The 17,767-nt window shown below is 35.5% G+C and overlaps 1 protein-coding gene across 1 annotated transcript in view; it reads right to left on the bottom strand.

The window, feature by feature from the left end:
• The window catches only part of LOC145771057 (uncharacterized), a 36,883-nt gene extending 19,328 nt beyond the window's left edge, over positions 1–17,555 (bottom strand). Inside the window, exons 1-5 of the mRNA XM_082582801.1 lie at positions 17,537–17,555; positions 16,937–17,131; positions 15,643–15,786; positions 11,755–11,915; positions 10,351–10,481 (exon numbers count right to left, since the gene is read on the bottom strand). Coding sequence (XP_082438927.1) covers positions 10,351–10,481; positions 11,755–11,915; positions 15,643–15,786; positions 16,937–17,131; positions 17,537–17,555 — 650 coding nt within the window. The remainder of the gene's footprint in view (positions 1–10,350; positions 10,482–11,754; positions 11,916–15,642; positions 15,787–16,936; positions 17,132–17,536) is intronic.
• Between the last annotated feature and the right edge of the window lie 212 nt (positions 17,556–17,767).

Genomic DNA, 17,767 nt, shown 5'->3' with positions numbered 1-17,767 from the left:
AAACTTACATTCGATTAATTACTCCAAAATTGATATGACAACTGGACAACACTGTACACTGTACACTGTACAGTGTACACTGTACACAACCTAACTAGATTAAAGCAATGCCATCCATGAGCAGAAAATATGCAGAAAGGGTTTACTTCCTTTCATCTTGCTTGAAAATCTTTCACCTTTCCAGACATGTTGGATTAATATGCATGGCCAACGCAGTGTTTGAAGTCAAGGTTCAGTTGGTCAAGTAAGAATAGTAGCCTAAGCTATACCCGCTTAGCAAACGCAGAACCAGTTTTCGAATTAAAGCAACAGAAACCGTTCAGTGATACAGAAATCAGTAGCCTTAATAGCAGCAGAATTTACGTATTGATGCAGTTGAACATAGCCTGCCTTGATACGACTACGATTTGTTCCTGATGAAAAGCAAATGAAGTAGCATCTACACTACAGCACAATGATGGAAAAATACTTGAAACTATACATTTCACTCAAAAATTTGTCCATTTTTAAATTGGTACATTTTATTTTAGTAGCAAACGTTGGACCCCTCAAAAGTGAAAAAACTACTCGTTTTTCCTTTGCAATGTTAAGCTATGGGGGAAATTTTCCACACTTCCCCTCCTCTCGGAGCCCCTGGTTTCGCATACCTGTATAGAGGCTCTTGACGATGACTCAGCACAATGATGGATTTTAACACGCAACCGTTGGAAGTACTGGTATAGCCTGCTTAAAATATTCTCAAAGCAACATAAATATTTAGAAAAGTGTTTCGAAAGTTGTGATTAAAGTTTTCCTTGAGTAAAGATCATGTGTGATGAGTTCTGGTTTGCAGCTCAAGTTTGCTGTGTAGCTCTCTTTTAAAAGTACCAACTCATCCAAAATGTCATTATTATTTTAATTTGTTCTACATGCTTGCAACTGCATATCAGACATACGAGAAAGTTTCCTTAGAACTTCAAACTAATCGACGATGTGTTTGAGTTTCTTGATACATCTGTTACTAGACTATCAACAGCTAGCGAATCTTTTCCAACATAGCCTGCGATAGAATAAATTTTAGTTTGTACGATTGAGCCTGTGAAGTAGTTTTGTAGGAGAGTACCGTTCCCAGAAAATCTTTATCTTTCTAATTCTTACTTCTCACAACAAATTAAGCTTACGAGTAGCCTACTCTTTGCGGCTTTCTCTAATTTTGTTAACATCTTCCTGTAATTTCATTAAATTCATCAGCTGATTGTCCATTGAACAGTCCTTTCGCTGTATGAAGAAGTTAGTGGAGCGAATCTCGTTTAGGACTGCAATCCACATAATGGCATACATTTTAACCCTATCTGTAGAGACACGTGGCTATATGAGAACGCCCCACCCTTGTAGTGAAATACTTCACAGAAGGTAATATGCTAGAAATCTGAAATTTCTTGAATTTTAGTTTTTATTCTTTGCGAATTTTCTAAACCTACACTGGTCATTTTTCTACCTTCGTGTCTTTCACAATAAGCATTTCGTCTCAGGTGTCTAGACATTTTCATAAAACTGTTAAATATTATAAATGTTAGTGCAATTACTTTGAAATTTAAAAACGCCCAAAAACGCCTTATATTTATCAGCAAAAGTAATTTTTGTTTCGTTTAACATTAATCTATGTTCCGAAATATGCGTTTGGTCAATTTTTAAACTATTTTCGGGAAATTAGAATAAAAACCGGTTTTTGACGTTTTTTCTTCTCAAACACTTTATTTCAATAAATTTGTTGGGTAAAAATTTGATTTCTATACCGTACGCACAATACACATGGCTATTATGTTGTAAAATATTTTGTCTCTGTGATTTTCATAGCTCCCGTTATTAGCAATTAATTAGCACGGGGCTAAGATAGCCAGTGACGAATTTTCCGCATACGAAAACAGCTCGTATACAAAGATAGGATTAAGCTGTCGGCTGCAAGTAAGGTGCTTAAATAACGAAACAGCTTTCTTTAAAATTTCCTATCTGGCCGGTGACAATTGAAAATGACACAAACTTACATTCGATTAATTACTCCAAAATTGATATGACAACTGGACAACACTGTACAGTGTACACTGTACACAACCTAACTAGATTAAAGCAATGCCATCCATGAGCAGAAAATATGCAGAAAGGGTTTACTTCCTTTCATCTTGCTTGAAAATCTTTCACCTTTCCAGACATGTTGGATTAATATGCATGGCCAACGCAGTGTTTGAAGTCAAGGTTCAGTTGGTCAAGTAAGAATAGTAGCCTAAGCTATACCCGCTTAGCAAACGCAGAACCAGTTTTCGAATTAAAGCAACAGAAACCGTTCAGTGATACAGAAATCAGTAGCCTTAATAGCAGCAGAATTTACGTATTGATGCAGTTGAACATAGCCTGCCTTGATACGACTACGATTTGTTCCTGATGAAAAGCAAATGAAGTAGCATCTACACTACAGCACAATGATGGAAAAATACTTGAAACTATACATTTCACTCAAAAATTTGTCCATTTTTAAATTGGTACATTTTATTTTAGTAGCAAACGTTGGACCCCTCAAAAGTGAAAAAACTACTCGTTTTTCCTTTGCAATGTTAAGCTATGGGGGAAATTTACCACACTTCCCCTCCTCTCGGAGCCCCTGGTTTCGCATACCTGTATAGAGGCTCTTGACGATGACTCAGCACAATGATGGATTTTAACACGCAACCGTTGGAAGTACTGGTATAGCCTGCTTAAAATATTCTCAAAGCAACATAAATATTTAGAAAAGTGTTTCGAAAGTTGTGATTAAAGTTTTCCTTGAGTAAAGATCATGTGTGATGAGTGCTGGTTTGCAGCTCAAGTTTGCTGTGTAGCTCTCTTTTAAAAGTACCAACTCATCCAAAATGTCATTATTATTTTAATTTGTTCTACATGCTTGCAACTGCATATCAGACATACGAGAAAGTTTCCATAGAACTTCAAACTAATCGACGATGTGTTTGATTTTCTTGATACATCTGTTTCTAGACTATCAACAGCTTGCGAATCTTTTCCAACATAGCCTGGGATAGAATAAATTTTAGTTTGTATGATTGAGCCGGTGAAGTAGTTTTGTAGGAGAGTACCGTTCCCAGAAAATCTTTTTCTTGTTAATTCTTAGTTCTCACAACAAATTAAGCTTGCGAGTAGCCCACTCTTTCCAGCTTTCTCTAATTTTGTTAGCATCTTCCTGTAATTTTATTAAATTCATCAGCTGATTGTCCATTTAACAGTCCTTTCGCTGTATGAAAAATTTAGTGGAGCGAATCTCGTTTAGGAATGTAATCCACATAATGACATACATTTTAACCCTATATGTAGAGACACGTGGTTTTATGAGGACGCCCCACTCTTGTAGTGAAATATTTCACAGAAGGTATTACGCTAGAAATGTGAAATTTCTTGAATTTTAGTTTTTATTCTTTGCGAATTTTCTAAACCTACACTGGTCATTTTTCTACCTTCGTGTCTTTCACAATAAGCATTTCGTCTCGGGTGCCTATACATTTTCATAAAACTGTTAAATATCATAAATGTTAGTGCAATTACTTTGAAATTTAAAAACGCCCAAAAACGCCTTATATTTATCAGCAAAAGTATTTTTTTGTTTCCTTTAACATTAATCTATGTTCCGAAATATGCGTTTGGTCAATTTTGAAGCTATTTTCGGGAAATTAGAATAAAAACCGGTTTTTGACGTTTTTTCATCTCAAACACTTTTTTTCAATAAATTTGTTGGGTAAAAATTTGATTTCTATACGCACAATACACATGGCTATTATCTTGTAAAATATTTTGTCTCTGTGATTTTATAGGTCCGTTTTTAGCGATTAATTAGCACGGGGCTAAGATAGACAGTGACTTATTTTCCGCATACGAAAACAGCTCGTATACCAAGATAGGATTAAACTGTGGGCTGCAAGTAGGCTGCTTAAATAACGAGACAGCTTTCTTTAAAATTTCCTATCTGGCCGGTTACTATTGAAAATGACAAAAACTTACATTCGACCAATTTCTCCAAAATCGATATGACATCTAGACAACACTGTACACTGTACAGTGTACACAACCCAACTAGATTAAAGCAATGCCAACCATGAGCAGAAAATATGCAGAAAGGGTTTACTTCCTTTAATCTTGCTTGAAAATCTTTCACCTTTCCAGACATGTTGGATTAATATGCATGGACAACGCAGTTTTTTGAAGTCAAGGTTCAGTTGGTCAAGTAAGAATACAATTTGGATAGAGAGGTAACTCTTTTAAACCATAAACAGACATAACTAAGCAACAACACTACATTTAACATTATAAAAACAAAAAACAACAAGCGAACGTTTTCGGCTAGTCATATAGCCCTTTTCAAGCCTATAAGAAAAAATACATTATTAAAAGAAATGCTAAAGAATCATATAGTATCACAGCAAAAATATGGTCAAATCTAAACATTTGAGAAACTGCCTCGCTCACACAAAATGATAACTGAAAATTACACAGCACAACGGGTCAAGTATTTCAGAGGTAAAATTAATTGATTGTTCAGACAAGGACTCAGGCAGCTTACTCAAGAAAGACAGTGTCTCTTGTGTTTCTGTCTTTCTTGCGTAATCTGCCTGAGTCCTTGTCTGAACAATCAATTAATTTTACCTCTGAAATACTTGACCCGTTGTGCTGTGTAATTTTCAGTTATCATTTTGTGTGAGCGAGGCAGTTTCTTAAATGTTTAGATTTGACCATATTTTTGCTGTGATACTATATGATTCTTTAGCATTTCTTTTAATAATGACTAGCCGAAAACGTTGGCTTGTTGTTTTTTGTTTTTACAAGTAAGAATAGTAGCCTAAGCTATAACCGCTTAGCAAACGCAGAACCAGTTTTCGAATTAAAGCAACAGAAACCGTTCAGTGATACAGAAATCAGTAGCCTTAATAGCAGCAGAATTTACGTATTGACGCAGTTGAACATAGTTTGCCTTAATACGACAACGATTTGTTCCTGATGAAAAGCAAATAAAGTAGCATCTACAGCACAAAGATGGAAAAATACTTGAAACTATACATTTCACTCAAAAATTTTTCCATATTTAAGTTGTTAAATTTTGTTTTAGTAGCAAACGTTATACCCCACAAAAGTGAAAAAACTACTCGTTTTTCCTTTGCAATGTTAAGCTATGGGAGAAAGTTGTCACATTTCCCCCCTCTCGGAGCCCCTGGTTTCGCATACCTGTATAGAGGTTCTTGACGCAGGGCCGGTTGCCGAGATTGGAGTCAAGTTTTCTGATTGTTGAAGTGTTGTTGCCGGGGAAGTATTCCATTCATTAGGTGCCGCTGAATGGAGAGCAGTCCTTAGAATGCGTTTACTCGAGCGCACACTCCGAGAAACGAACCACCTCTTTTTGATCTTGAGCCGGGCACGTAACCACTGAGCTAACGGGCGGACTTGGCTGTACTATTCCTTAAATGCATTGCTGAAATCATGCTTTCCCAATGCTACTAGTAGAGAGGTAAATGACAGAGGAATTTTGCAGAACTGAAGAGAATTTGAGTGTTAATGTGTTTTGGGGAGCACGTGACGAAGCGCCCACTCCCTGGATCCGCCACTACTTTGATAAATATGCAGCAGGTCATAAATAAGATTAATACATATTAAGTGTATGATTGCAGTTGGTTTTACGGTAATCAATTTATGTCATGACTGAGTACATACTACATACCTACAACCAAATCGCACTCTTGAAGGCCATTTTGATCGAGTGCTGTAGCGACCCGGTGTGTGGGGAACTCTGATCTGCATTACATGCAAATTTGACCTATTTTTGTGCCACGTTTGGGTAGAGGCTTAATTTTTATGACAACTGAGCTCATAAAACAATAAAAACAACTGGTAAAACTGGTAGCAATCATTGTTTTGAGAAATCAAATATCATTTAGTCATCACAATATAGCTGTTTGCTTTTCTTTAACTATCATTTCAGGCATTCTGCAATATACTGTAGTTTGAACTGGAGAGATTGGTTTCAAATAGACGATCACCGCTGACCTATCACGAAACAGTTCTGTCTGATTTTCTGACCATTCATGCCAGAACACATACATGTAAAATAGCCGAATAATCTAGCAATATAAATTAATAACTTATATAATGTTTGCTATTAATTATTTTCAATGTAATAAATCTTAAAAAGTAGTTAAAAAAAGCAAATTACAAGTCGAACAAGAAATCAAAGGCTAAACTTTTAGATTCAATCCGCGTCTCACGTAAAAATGTAAAGTAGTTATTTTAAAATTAACGCTACTCTAAGCTACATATAACGGCTAACACTAAATTAAGATGATCTAAACCGGGGCCTGCCGCAAACGTCTTTCTCGCTTCAAGTAGAATAATTGCTTATAAGTCTACCTACCAGGTGGCCTATCTGATTGTAAACTTTTCATGGCTGTTTGACTACACTCAATTGGAACTTTTTTTAACACATTTCCGACAGAATTCATTCCATCATCACAATCTTATTTGATTCAATGTTACAATTCAATGCAATCAATTCACTCATTCAATCCTTAACTTTTTAGGAATTGCAATCTCTGCATTTCACCAAGTGACAGATGCTTCCGAGTCCAACGAAAACAGCCATTCAACAAATAGGTGAGCACCTTAGTGACCTTTATAGATAGCTATGGTGAGTGCTATCGGGTATTTCAATCCCGTGTGCAATGCGTTGATAACGGAAGCCAGAGTTTTCCATTGGAATCTACTGAATACAAACTCTCATTACAGAAAACGACAAATTTCTTGTTTTTTTTAACATATAAAATTTTGTGTTCATTTATACAACAAGCAATTTGACTAGAATACCGTAAAGTTCGTTGGAGCTTCTTGCCTATATGTTTTTATTTGGTTTGTAATATTGAAAGACAACGAAGCAATTTCTCTTTCTCAGTCTTTCATCTATGAAGGCAGGGCCGTCGGGGGGACACGGCTGTTCAGGGGCCCTTTTATTTCAGTCCGTTCAATGTTTTTTGACTGTAAAAAAGAAAATCTGCAACAGAAGCATGATAATAATAATAGTAATCAATAACTTAAATCATGCAAGGCGTATTTACTGCTTTTCAAATCCCTGGATGAGGGTCCACCTCCGATTAGGCTACTCATATTTATCACATGTAGCGTTTTTCGGGTTGTAATTTTACATATTGGTCAAAGTTTGATATGTACCGGTATTGTTTTTTTCAATTTTACAAAAAAAATTTCACTTGCTTTGCTCGCTCAACCACATTTTATTCACCTAACCAGCGACCTTGGGCATACAGAGTTTCAAAAGTGGATTAAGGGATTAAAATGTCTTTCATGTCCCGCAAAAACTAATTGAATAGACTATTGTAATATTTTGAAGTAAACATTGCCCACTCAAACAGCCTAGTTAGTTAATATTCAAGTGCCGTGAAAATATTATTGGTAAAGCGAAAATGAAAACAGCTCAGGTAGATTTTCGAAGTTCTAGTTTGTTGAAAGGCTCTACCATATACTAGGCTATACAAATTTTCAGGAAATTACTCATTGAAATCTTTCTATGATAATGAATGAAGTTTTTTTGAAATAGGAGGCCAACATAAATATAAAACCAAACTTTCTACCCAAATCCAAATTTAATTTGATGAATTATGTAAAGCGATCTATGGTTACAGCTATGGTTAGCCTACATACAAATTGAGAATCTCGATAAAGAAGAAAACATTATTTGCTCAAAAATACTTAAAAAGTGATCCAAACAAGATCATACTTTTCAAAATTTTCTTGAAGCAAATTTCACATACTCTTTGCGGGAATGATGAATGTAAATTCTTTACCTACATTGAAGGAGTTTGCGCCATAATATTACGATTTTTCCCTACTTTTAAGAGTCGTCACTAAACATAAGGACCCACTAGTGGATTTGGGGGAGGGCAAGATGGTGCTCACACGACCTTGCATGAAGTGTGTTACTTTTAGGAGGCATATAAGCTTATTGGCCTACGTCACCGAGAAATTGACATAACTTTTGCATCTTAATTATTATGACGCAATATTAGCCTACTAGCCAAAAACTAACCCCACAAAATGAACGAATCTTTCATCTGTCGCATAGTTTCATGACTCTTCATCCTCACTCGAAAACATTTCGCTAGTCGGACCACTCGGCATGCGACAACTCAGCATGTAGCCTACATTTCAGCTATTGCCCAAGTCAGCAAATGAAATTTTCGTCTAGTATGGAAATTGCTTGGTCATCGCTTGCGAGACTGCTAAATTTTTTATGTAGGCTATGCTTTGTTTTTGTATTCAAAAAAAATAAATGACTGACTTTAACAACCTTTCATTGCAAATGATTTATTTGTGATGTTACTTAAGTCACTAAAAAATTAGAACGATTGCGTTGTTCTACAACCGCAACACTACATATTAGGATAGTTCCAAGACGGACTATATAGTCCGTCTTGGATAGTTCTAAAACTTCGAATTTGTGTTGTTTGAATTAAATGGAACGAAACTCGTACAAGAACATTAATTAAAAACGACATAGAGGCAAAATATGGCGACAGGCTTTTACGTCAGTCTTTCGCAATATGTTCGAATATGTTTGTTTGGATGCTTGCATAGTAAGCCTAATGCGTTAACTATTCTCGGAAGTGCATTGCCTAAAATCAGATTGTAGCGTATTTTCTGACGTCAAAGACTTTCAAGTGTTCCGTTTTCGTTTCGAGCTGACGACGAAACGAAACTGCTTAGAAAAAAACAAAATATTTCACTAAATAGTTTGATATGAATTAAAACTGCTCTGAGCTCTGGGCATACAGGCAAATGTTAAAAATTTCATGGAAACAAATGATCACTAACGATGAAGTATTATCCAAATTCAATTCAAGCAAAATTCGCTTAAAATTAGTCAAAAGAAGAAAATCGAAGTATTTCGGACACACAATAGGGCAAAACTCGTTACAAAGATCATCAATAGAAGGGAAGATAAACGGTAAAAGAAACAAAGGTAGACCAAGAATGATTTGGACATCAAACATCACTACATGGACAAAATTAACTTATGAAAGTGCAGTACGAACAGCTCATGGTCGAGAACAATGACGTATTGTATCCAACACTCAATACGAGGAAGGAACGTAGTGATGATGATGAAGTAAAACCAAGAAAGAAGGTTCAGCGTCGAAATCAAGTAAAGTGATTTAAAATTTCAAATAAAGAAATGCCTTCAACTTCTCCACACATAAAGGAAAAAATGTGATGTTTGATTGACTGAATATTTATCCTCCGACTGGGAAAGTTTCTTGCAGAGCTTAATCCTGGTAGTTTCGCATACTTATAGAGGCTTTGAATCACTGACGCATGCCCGGTCACTGAGATTGACAGAGTAAAGTTTTAAATTGTTGAAGTGTTGTTGCCGAGAATTATTCTATCCATTACCTTCAGCTGAATGAAAAGCATTCCTTAACGTGCGTTGCTCAAGCGCACACAACGAAAATGCGAGATTCGAAGTCACGCACTAACCAATTGAGCTATCGGGGTTATATTTCACACAATCATTCGATGTGAACTTCTAATTCCAATAAAATGCATTGACATTTTTGTCACTTCCACAAGCCCAAGAATATTGTTATTGTTCCACTTCCCAAGCTCAATCGTTTTGCGCAGAAACGAAGCAAGGCGTTTTAAAAGATGGTACTGTGCTGGACAGTGCTATCTTTTTAGATGTGACGGACAGTGCTACCGGTACTGTATTTCGGATTAACTGTTGATTTTTATTTTTATGTTTGATTTAAGTCGCAATGTATTACATTAATAATTAGTTTAATTTTTATTGGAAAATTTATAATAGCATATTTTAATTTGGCAAAGTAGTTTAATTCCACAAGATTGAAAGCCCGGTTTTTTGTGAGATCTCTAAGAAGCTGATATCCGAAAAACAATTCTTAAGCACTGCGTAACTATTGATTGCAGCTGGTCATTGCAGGATGTGACATACAATACTTTGCACGTGGGCGTCATCTTGATGATTTTTTGTTTCTTCTTTTGTCCTGTCAGGTTGCTTGCACAACTTTTAGAGAATTACCTCTCATTTATGTATAGCCTACTGATCAGTTTTATCTTAAACGCAACCACTTTGCACAACAAACAAATCTTTTACATCGTTTATTCAGAATTAATTTTTATGATTATACTTAGACTTTATTGACATGACAAATAACTATATACAGTAATTTCTCTTCTCAATTTTACAATCAGATAACGGATTTATCATCCGGCATTTTTGGTATTCAGTCGCATAAATTGCTTTAGCACAGCAGATACTCCATCCTTAAGAAGGGGTAAGTGGGGAAAGAACCAATAATGAGGCGAAAGTATCTTCCGGTCACAGGAGCAGGAAACCGATTTGTCACGTGAGTATCTCCGCTTTCATCAGCAGGATCAGCTTCAAAAGTCTTAAAAAACAACGTTCAGTGCAAATGGAAAGTTTCAATGTAACGACGCAGTTAATGAATTCATTACAAAATCCAAGTAAACACGCGCTAAAGATTTATTTTGGTGAGGGTGTTTAAATCAAAAGATAAAAGGATGTGGTGGCAAACATCCAAGCAGATAATTAACGAATTTCAAAGGCGTTACGAAATTTCACACATATTATATAAGAAGTAAACATATTTCAAATAGGTTCAACCAATGATATATTGAGAATAGTTATCATTTTGCATTGACGTTGCAAGGTAAGTTTTTGAAATTGCAAAATTATTGCGTCACCTATTAATTTGATATTTTCTTACTTTGTTTTTGTTAAAATTACTACGATACCTTAAAAGTGCCATTGATCTTGAATTGCAGTCATGTTTCTGTATTAATTGTGCTAACCCTGGGCATGCGCGAACTGACAGTAGCCTACAGTTTGAAGAGTTTTCAAACTTTATCGTTAGAACATGGGAGGCTATTTTAATTAATAAACAAAGATATATTGGTAGAGGTGCATGTACTGTTATCTGGAATTTCAATCCTTCTCGTTGATAGTTTAAAGTATTTCTTGATGATGCAAAACACAACGCTTTAGTGAAAATTCGAAGTTAATGATTTCAACCATTTAACTGCCACTGTTTTCATTGTATTTTTTTAATTGAGCAATTCTTTGATTTTGAGCTGATGTATTTTGAGAAGGATAACTCTCAGAAGAAAAAAAACGCATGAAAGTTGTATATTTAACAGCCTTTTGATTTATGTTTTCAAATTTTGTATATTTTTTCTTGAAAGTGACTTAAAAATGACTGAAATTTCTAATAAACTACAAAAACTTTGCGTTTTTTATCTTTATTTTTTCTTTTCCGTTTGGACATCTGAAGTAAAACTTCAAACTGTGATAAATTTCACCGCCAGATGTCAGGCAAGTGTCAGTCTTTCCACACAAACGTTGCCACAATGATGCTGATGGGTTATGGGGAACAAGAACCGAATATAGCCTACTTCACATTGCAAAAAAAATCCCTATAAAATTTGAAATACGCAGAAAAAATTCAAATACAAAGTTGGTAGTTTTGTTCAAATTTTAAAAAATGCAAGTCTTCCTCTTTCTAGTAAAGTAGGTCTAAGACCCAAAACCCAGGCAGTTTGGTAAACGAAGAACAGAGTTATGATGGTTGCAAACAGTGTGTATTTTTTAGGTGGACGCTTGTGCTCTTTAAAAAGTCCGTGGTAGTTAAAGTGTTATCTTACTTTATCGCCTCCTGTGGAAGCTTGAATCACTTGCATTTGATCTGTCGAATTTCCATATGATATTTTAAATGTAGCTAGCCAGAAAGCACCATATCCTTGAGTTATTACTCCAACTACTCGAGTCGGGATCAAAAAATCCACTTGCAACCAAGCTCCAACATCTGCAAAACAAAACCTGTCGACAGGTCTCGTGGTTCAATCAGACGGTGCTTGCAGATTAGTTTGCAATAATTTGCAGCAGGTGTTTAGTTGCAGTATGACTGGCATCCCTTCTTATTAGATCTAATTATGTCTTCCTAGTTAAATCGTAGAACGTTGCTCATTGACTGTTTGACCACTCTTTAAGATATTTGACATAACTTTGTCTGATCAAGGTGTGGACCAGATAAAGTAGTTGTCTGGGACAGTAGGCTACATACAATTACAGCTGTACAGCAATACCACTGCTACAAATAACACCAATTTACGCATTTTAAACATGCTAATGATACTTCTTGTAAAAGCATTTAATGTTAGGCAAAATTATTTTAAATTACATTTGCACCTACATTTAAATATAACAACATAACATGAACATTGGACATATTCTTTCATATACATTTTGTCGAAGGCTATTCAGGTTTTTGCAAGGTTGTTGAAACATTTTGATTGTGCGCAGGAACCCAGATTTTGTGTCTGCTTTCTGACATCTTATTCATTGTAATGTTAAAAACTGACTATGCAAGGGCAAAGTATGAAAGTGCAACCGATGCCTTTCTGACCGTCGTACAGGACTCTTTTTACTAGACTGCGCAGCCGACAAACCGACATCCTACCTCCATATGTGGTGCACCGTGCACACAATGTACAATCCAGGTTACTTTTAACCATAGGTGTAGGAGCTGGGAGTGCAGGGGGTGCGATCGCACGCCCAAAGCTTTTGATTTGTCCAGAATTTGGGCAAAATTGTAGAAAATTCGGGAAAAAAATTTTTGGATGTTTTGTCGATTCATCAAAATTACATTTCATTTTAGCTTCTTGCTTTAAACAGCTCCAACAATGTATCCCAGAATCAACTTCTGAATGTCAGTGAGGCTGAGAAATGTATACTCGAGACTGTGGTAGAAGATTTAGGGTTAATGTTGTACCTACGTACAAAAAAGTTGTGACATGTTTTGAGGTGAGGCATGTCTCATCGCAAAATTTTTTCGGGCACAGTTTATCATATTTGGGTAGAATTTCTTTAGCACCCCCTAAAAATACGCTTCTCCTACACCTATGCTTTGGACTAAGATAAAAATAAAAACATTTAACCAAAAAAAAAAAAAAAACGTCGGTTAGACTTCTCCATTATCCGCTGGTTTTCAAACAACTACAACAATTATTCGTTATTGGGGATGATACATGTACGGTTCAATCTTTGCGTACACCATTAGCCTGTTTCGGCCACTTAGTTAAAAATTTATTCTATACAGTACATCAAACAAGTTTGTTTCTCCTCAACATATCCGGTTTTCCAAAACTTTAAACTTTTTTACTTCATAGAATTTCATTGCGTTATTCATAGAATTCATTTCATATTCACAATTTTATTCGATTCAATATTTCAGTCAATTCAGTGCAATCAATTCACTCATTTAATTATTCACCATTTTATGAATTGCAACCTCTGCATTTGATCACGATACAGATTCCGAGTCCAACGAAAACAACCATTCAACAAATAGGTGAGTAGCTTACCTTAGTGACCTTTATAGATGGCTATGGTGAGTGCTATCGGGTATTTCAATCACATGTGCAATGCGTTGATAACGGAAGCAAGACTTTTCCATTATAACATATTGAACACGAAATCTTACTACAAAAACGACAAATTTCTTAGTTTCTTTTTAAACTTTTATTTACAGTAGTAAATTAAATGCTTGATTTTGAACCTCAATATTTCACATGGTTTGATATCAGTAACGTCTTAAAAATGTAACTGGTATAGCCCAGAGTTTAAAAAATCTCTTCGGTATTGGTATTACTACTGATGAAAAGGCAGTTGAGGAACAACGATATTGTTTTCATCGTTTGAAACATGGGCTTGTGATCTGGCAAGTTAACCTTTGAACGTCACTTTCCGGTGGGAGGATTTTATTTTTAACCTAGGTGGATTTATTTCCATCGAAAATGTTTTTGTGTATTCATTGCTGACGATATAATATATACATGTACGGTTCGATCTTTGCGTACATCACTAGCCTATTTCAGCTTCTAGTTGAAAGTTTTTCTTCTATACAAAACGAGTTTGTTGGCTGCAATACCAGGGAGTGCAATACAAATAAAATATAAAGAATAATTATTTAAATACATCATGCGACAACCATGGCCACCTGAAGACGCGGCCTGATTTGTCAAATTTTGCAGATTTTGATTATAGCTCCTGCTAGTGTTTGATTACATTTTCTGAGATTTTTTTACTTTTGCTGTCTCCTAATGATATAAAAGCTTTTTGTTGCCTTGGGGAAGCAGTAGCAAATGAGAAAAAATAAGTTGAAAAACACTGAATCAGACTGTTATTGAAAATTAACAGTCTGATAAAAATCTTCGAAATCAAATTTTCTTTGTTTTCAAACATCTGAGGATGGTAAAACCTATTGCGCCATCTGGGGAAAACAGTTAAGAAAGCGTAAAAATATAATTTTTAGAAAAATTTATTTAAACGTTCGCCGAAAGTGAGCAAAATCTAGAAATTTCTGCAAAATGTGACAAATCAGGCCATATCTTTAGATAGCCATGTGACAAGACACAGATATACTTATTCTGCCCACCCCTTAGGTAGGGATATTACTTTTGAGCAGAAATCTTATAGCAAATGTTTTTATGATATTATGGAAAAAGTGGGAGTTTTCTGTGTTGGCTAGGATATACCACTGTGCACCCCTGTGAAGTATTATGGAAAAGTCTAAGCCCTGTGTTTTTGAACTGACCTGACTGCACAGTGCACATAGCCTTCGCTCAATCTACAAATCCTGTGGTTTAGTATAGGCTACGGTTAAAAAGTCATTTCGCCCTAAAGTTTGATAACATTTTCTCTGCAATGTCGGATCAACATGCTTGGGGTTTGTGGCCGTGATAACTACTGACATATAGCCTACTACAGGATTTTCCATTAAGGCACGTTTTAAACCTTTCAAGGTTTTGCCGCCTTTTCCCGTTCATTAACCCTATCTTAATATGAGCTGTTATCGTACGAGGAAAGTATGTCACAGGCTATCTTAGCCCTGTGCTAATTAATCGCTAATAACGAGATCTATGAAAACTACAGAGCCAAAATATTCTACAAGATAATAGCCATGTGTATTGTGCATATAGAAGTTAAATTTTTACCCAACAAATTTATTGAGGTAATACCAAACGTAAGAAATTCGGTTTTTATTCTAATTTCCCAAAAATAGCTTCAAAATTGAAGTTTTTGAATTATAACACAGAGTAATGCTAAACTAAATAAAAAATTACTTTTGCTCATAAATATAAGCAATTTTTGGGGCGTTTTTACATTTCAAAGTAATTGCACTAACATTAACATAATAACTAGCATTGCACGAAAATGTCTAGCCTCCTGAGACGAAATGCTTAATGTGAAGGGCAGGAAAGTAGAAAAATGACCAGTGTAGGTTTAGAAAATTCACAAAGAATAAAATCTAAAAGTGAAGAAATTTCACATTCCTAGCATATTACCTTCTGTGAAATATTTCACTACTAAAGTGGGGCGGTTCTCATATAGCCACGTGTCGCTACAGATATGCTTAACGTGCTGGTAGGCTACACCTATATCGATTTTTGTAGTTAGTATCTTTTTCGTCCCGGACTCGTTAACGACGAAAAATAAAATGATTGATTGATTGTTTCATCATACAAACTCACATGGCCAGTTTGGACGCCAAGCTCCCAATCCGCGGCTTTGATCTAATCGACCATATTGTGGTAGATACGCGCTGGTACCATTTTTATCACTGGCTGACATTTGATTGTCCTTGATTCTCCCATCTTTCAATCCAGTCTTGCATTCTGTTACAATACGCTTGCTAAAAATGTTTAGTCTTACACCTTTTGTCTATAAAATATGTAGAAATTTTTTAAAACGTTATTTTCTTTGGATATTTAAATTATATCAAGTAGTTGCAATAAATTTAGTATGAAACTCTACGTAGTTATCTTGTTTAGTTTTTAACTTAAAGCAATTTCACTAAACCAAATTTTAATGGAATGAGGAGGTAGGTGTAGGGGGGTCGGTGACCCTCATATTCTTTTGGTTGACCAAGAATGGTCACCAATTTCTCAATGGTAGAAGTTGAATTTCCAAAATGAAAGTAAATAATGCACCCTACGCGAGAGTCGAACCAGCATCGCTTGATCATGAAGTTTTTTGTTTATGAAATCAGGCATATCAGGATGGATAAAGGGATCAAGACAAAGAGCGCATTAATTCATGTAAGTCAATCTAAATTTGCACAAGTCACAGGTTACGTCGTTGTTTTATTGAAGCTGGAAGTTTCTTGAAAGCAAAGGTTTCAATTAAAATTATGATACATTATCTACCACGATGTCAACTACAAGCTTTGTTAGTTTATAGTCGGATTCTGAAAATAATTCAATTTGGTTAAACACGTACTAACACACTGGCAGTCCCTAAATGGCTTAGCGCTAAATGGTTTGGTTATGGTTGTAGCGGCAAGGTGTAAATTTTTATTTGCAGTGCGAGTTCGCGGTTGAACTTGTATTGTGAGCATCGAAGTAAAATTACTGTGAGCATCGGAAAGCAGCGATTTCAAATCAGGACACTAATTTTTTTTTAAAGTTTTTCAAAAAAAATTATTTCAATTATTGACATCAGTGAAGACCAACGAAAATGTAAATAGAATTAAATTTATCATAAACAAAGCGTGTTGACCTCCCTATGAGATACCACGACTTTTAGAAAGACCACTCATTTTCATTTGTTTTATCCTTTTTAGAGGTGTCTATCAACAATTAGCTTGAAAAAGGTGTCGATGCAGGTTTCATTCATCTGTGTCTCTTTACCCACTGCGCCATCCCACCGCTTATTTCTAAACTTTATCAACCGTTTTTACATCGACCTCAAGAAAGCTCCAATTCACAACAGCATTGTTTTGTTAAACAACATAAGAAAAAAATGAAAAACACAAAGCTAACTTACGCTGACAAGTTGGTCGTTCCTGGGTCCATGTTAGATCTTCTTTGCAGGCAGCTACCAGTTGGTTGTCCATATGCTCAATGCCTATACTGAACCCTTCATCGCATTTGTATGTGATTGTAGCTCCAATTGGTACTTCAGCAATATTTGGAAACACCGAACCAAATTGAGGAGCGTCAGGTACGCGGCATCGTACATCTGCACATAATGTAATGTAATCTATCTAAACTGTTTTGTAATCGCATCCACAGCAGTGGCGCCGCCAGACCTTCAACATTGGGAAATATTACTGCAAGACAGTGATATATTATTTAACTTCTCTTGTTTTCTACTTCTGTTGTCTGCTGCAATATAGCCTACCTAAAGTCACACATTTATGACATGTCTGATCTGTTGAAACAAAATAAATTGACTTGATGCTATAGGTGCTTGTAACAATTAAGTTCTCTTGTATGGGTTATGGTCTACCTTATAGTTTCAATCTCACTTGCACTGAACTAAGTTGGCAGCACTGTATCGTAATTTACATTGACCGTCAAAAATAGAAATTTAGAATAACTTTAAAATCGCATTCCGTTCAACACTCGTAAGCGTATATCTAACCCAGTGGATAATCTGTCATAACTTGAAATACATCTTCAGTCACAACTTGAGGAATAATATTTGTATACAACTTTCTTCTTACGTCAATTTACAATAACAAAATAGAACACGCTGCACTGTTAAAATCTTTAGTAATTTTTTCTACTATTGGTTTTCAGATGTTTCCGCTTTTCTCGTGGTACATTTTACTTAAAATTTGAGTAATTATTACTCAATCTGTTGCAATATTTA

The sequence above is a fragment of the Aplidium turbinatum genome, chromosome 5, assembly GCF_918807975.1.
Source record: "Aplidium turbinatum chromosome 5, kaAplTurb1.1, whole genome shotgun sequence".
In the NCBI taxonomy this organism is placed as follows: Eukaryota; Metazoa; Chordata; class Ascidiacea; order Aplousobranchia; family Polyclinidae; genus Aplidium; species Aplidium turbinatum.
This window is presented reverse-complemented; position numbering and strand designations above follow the sequence as displayed.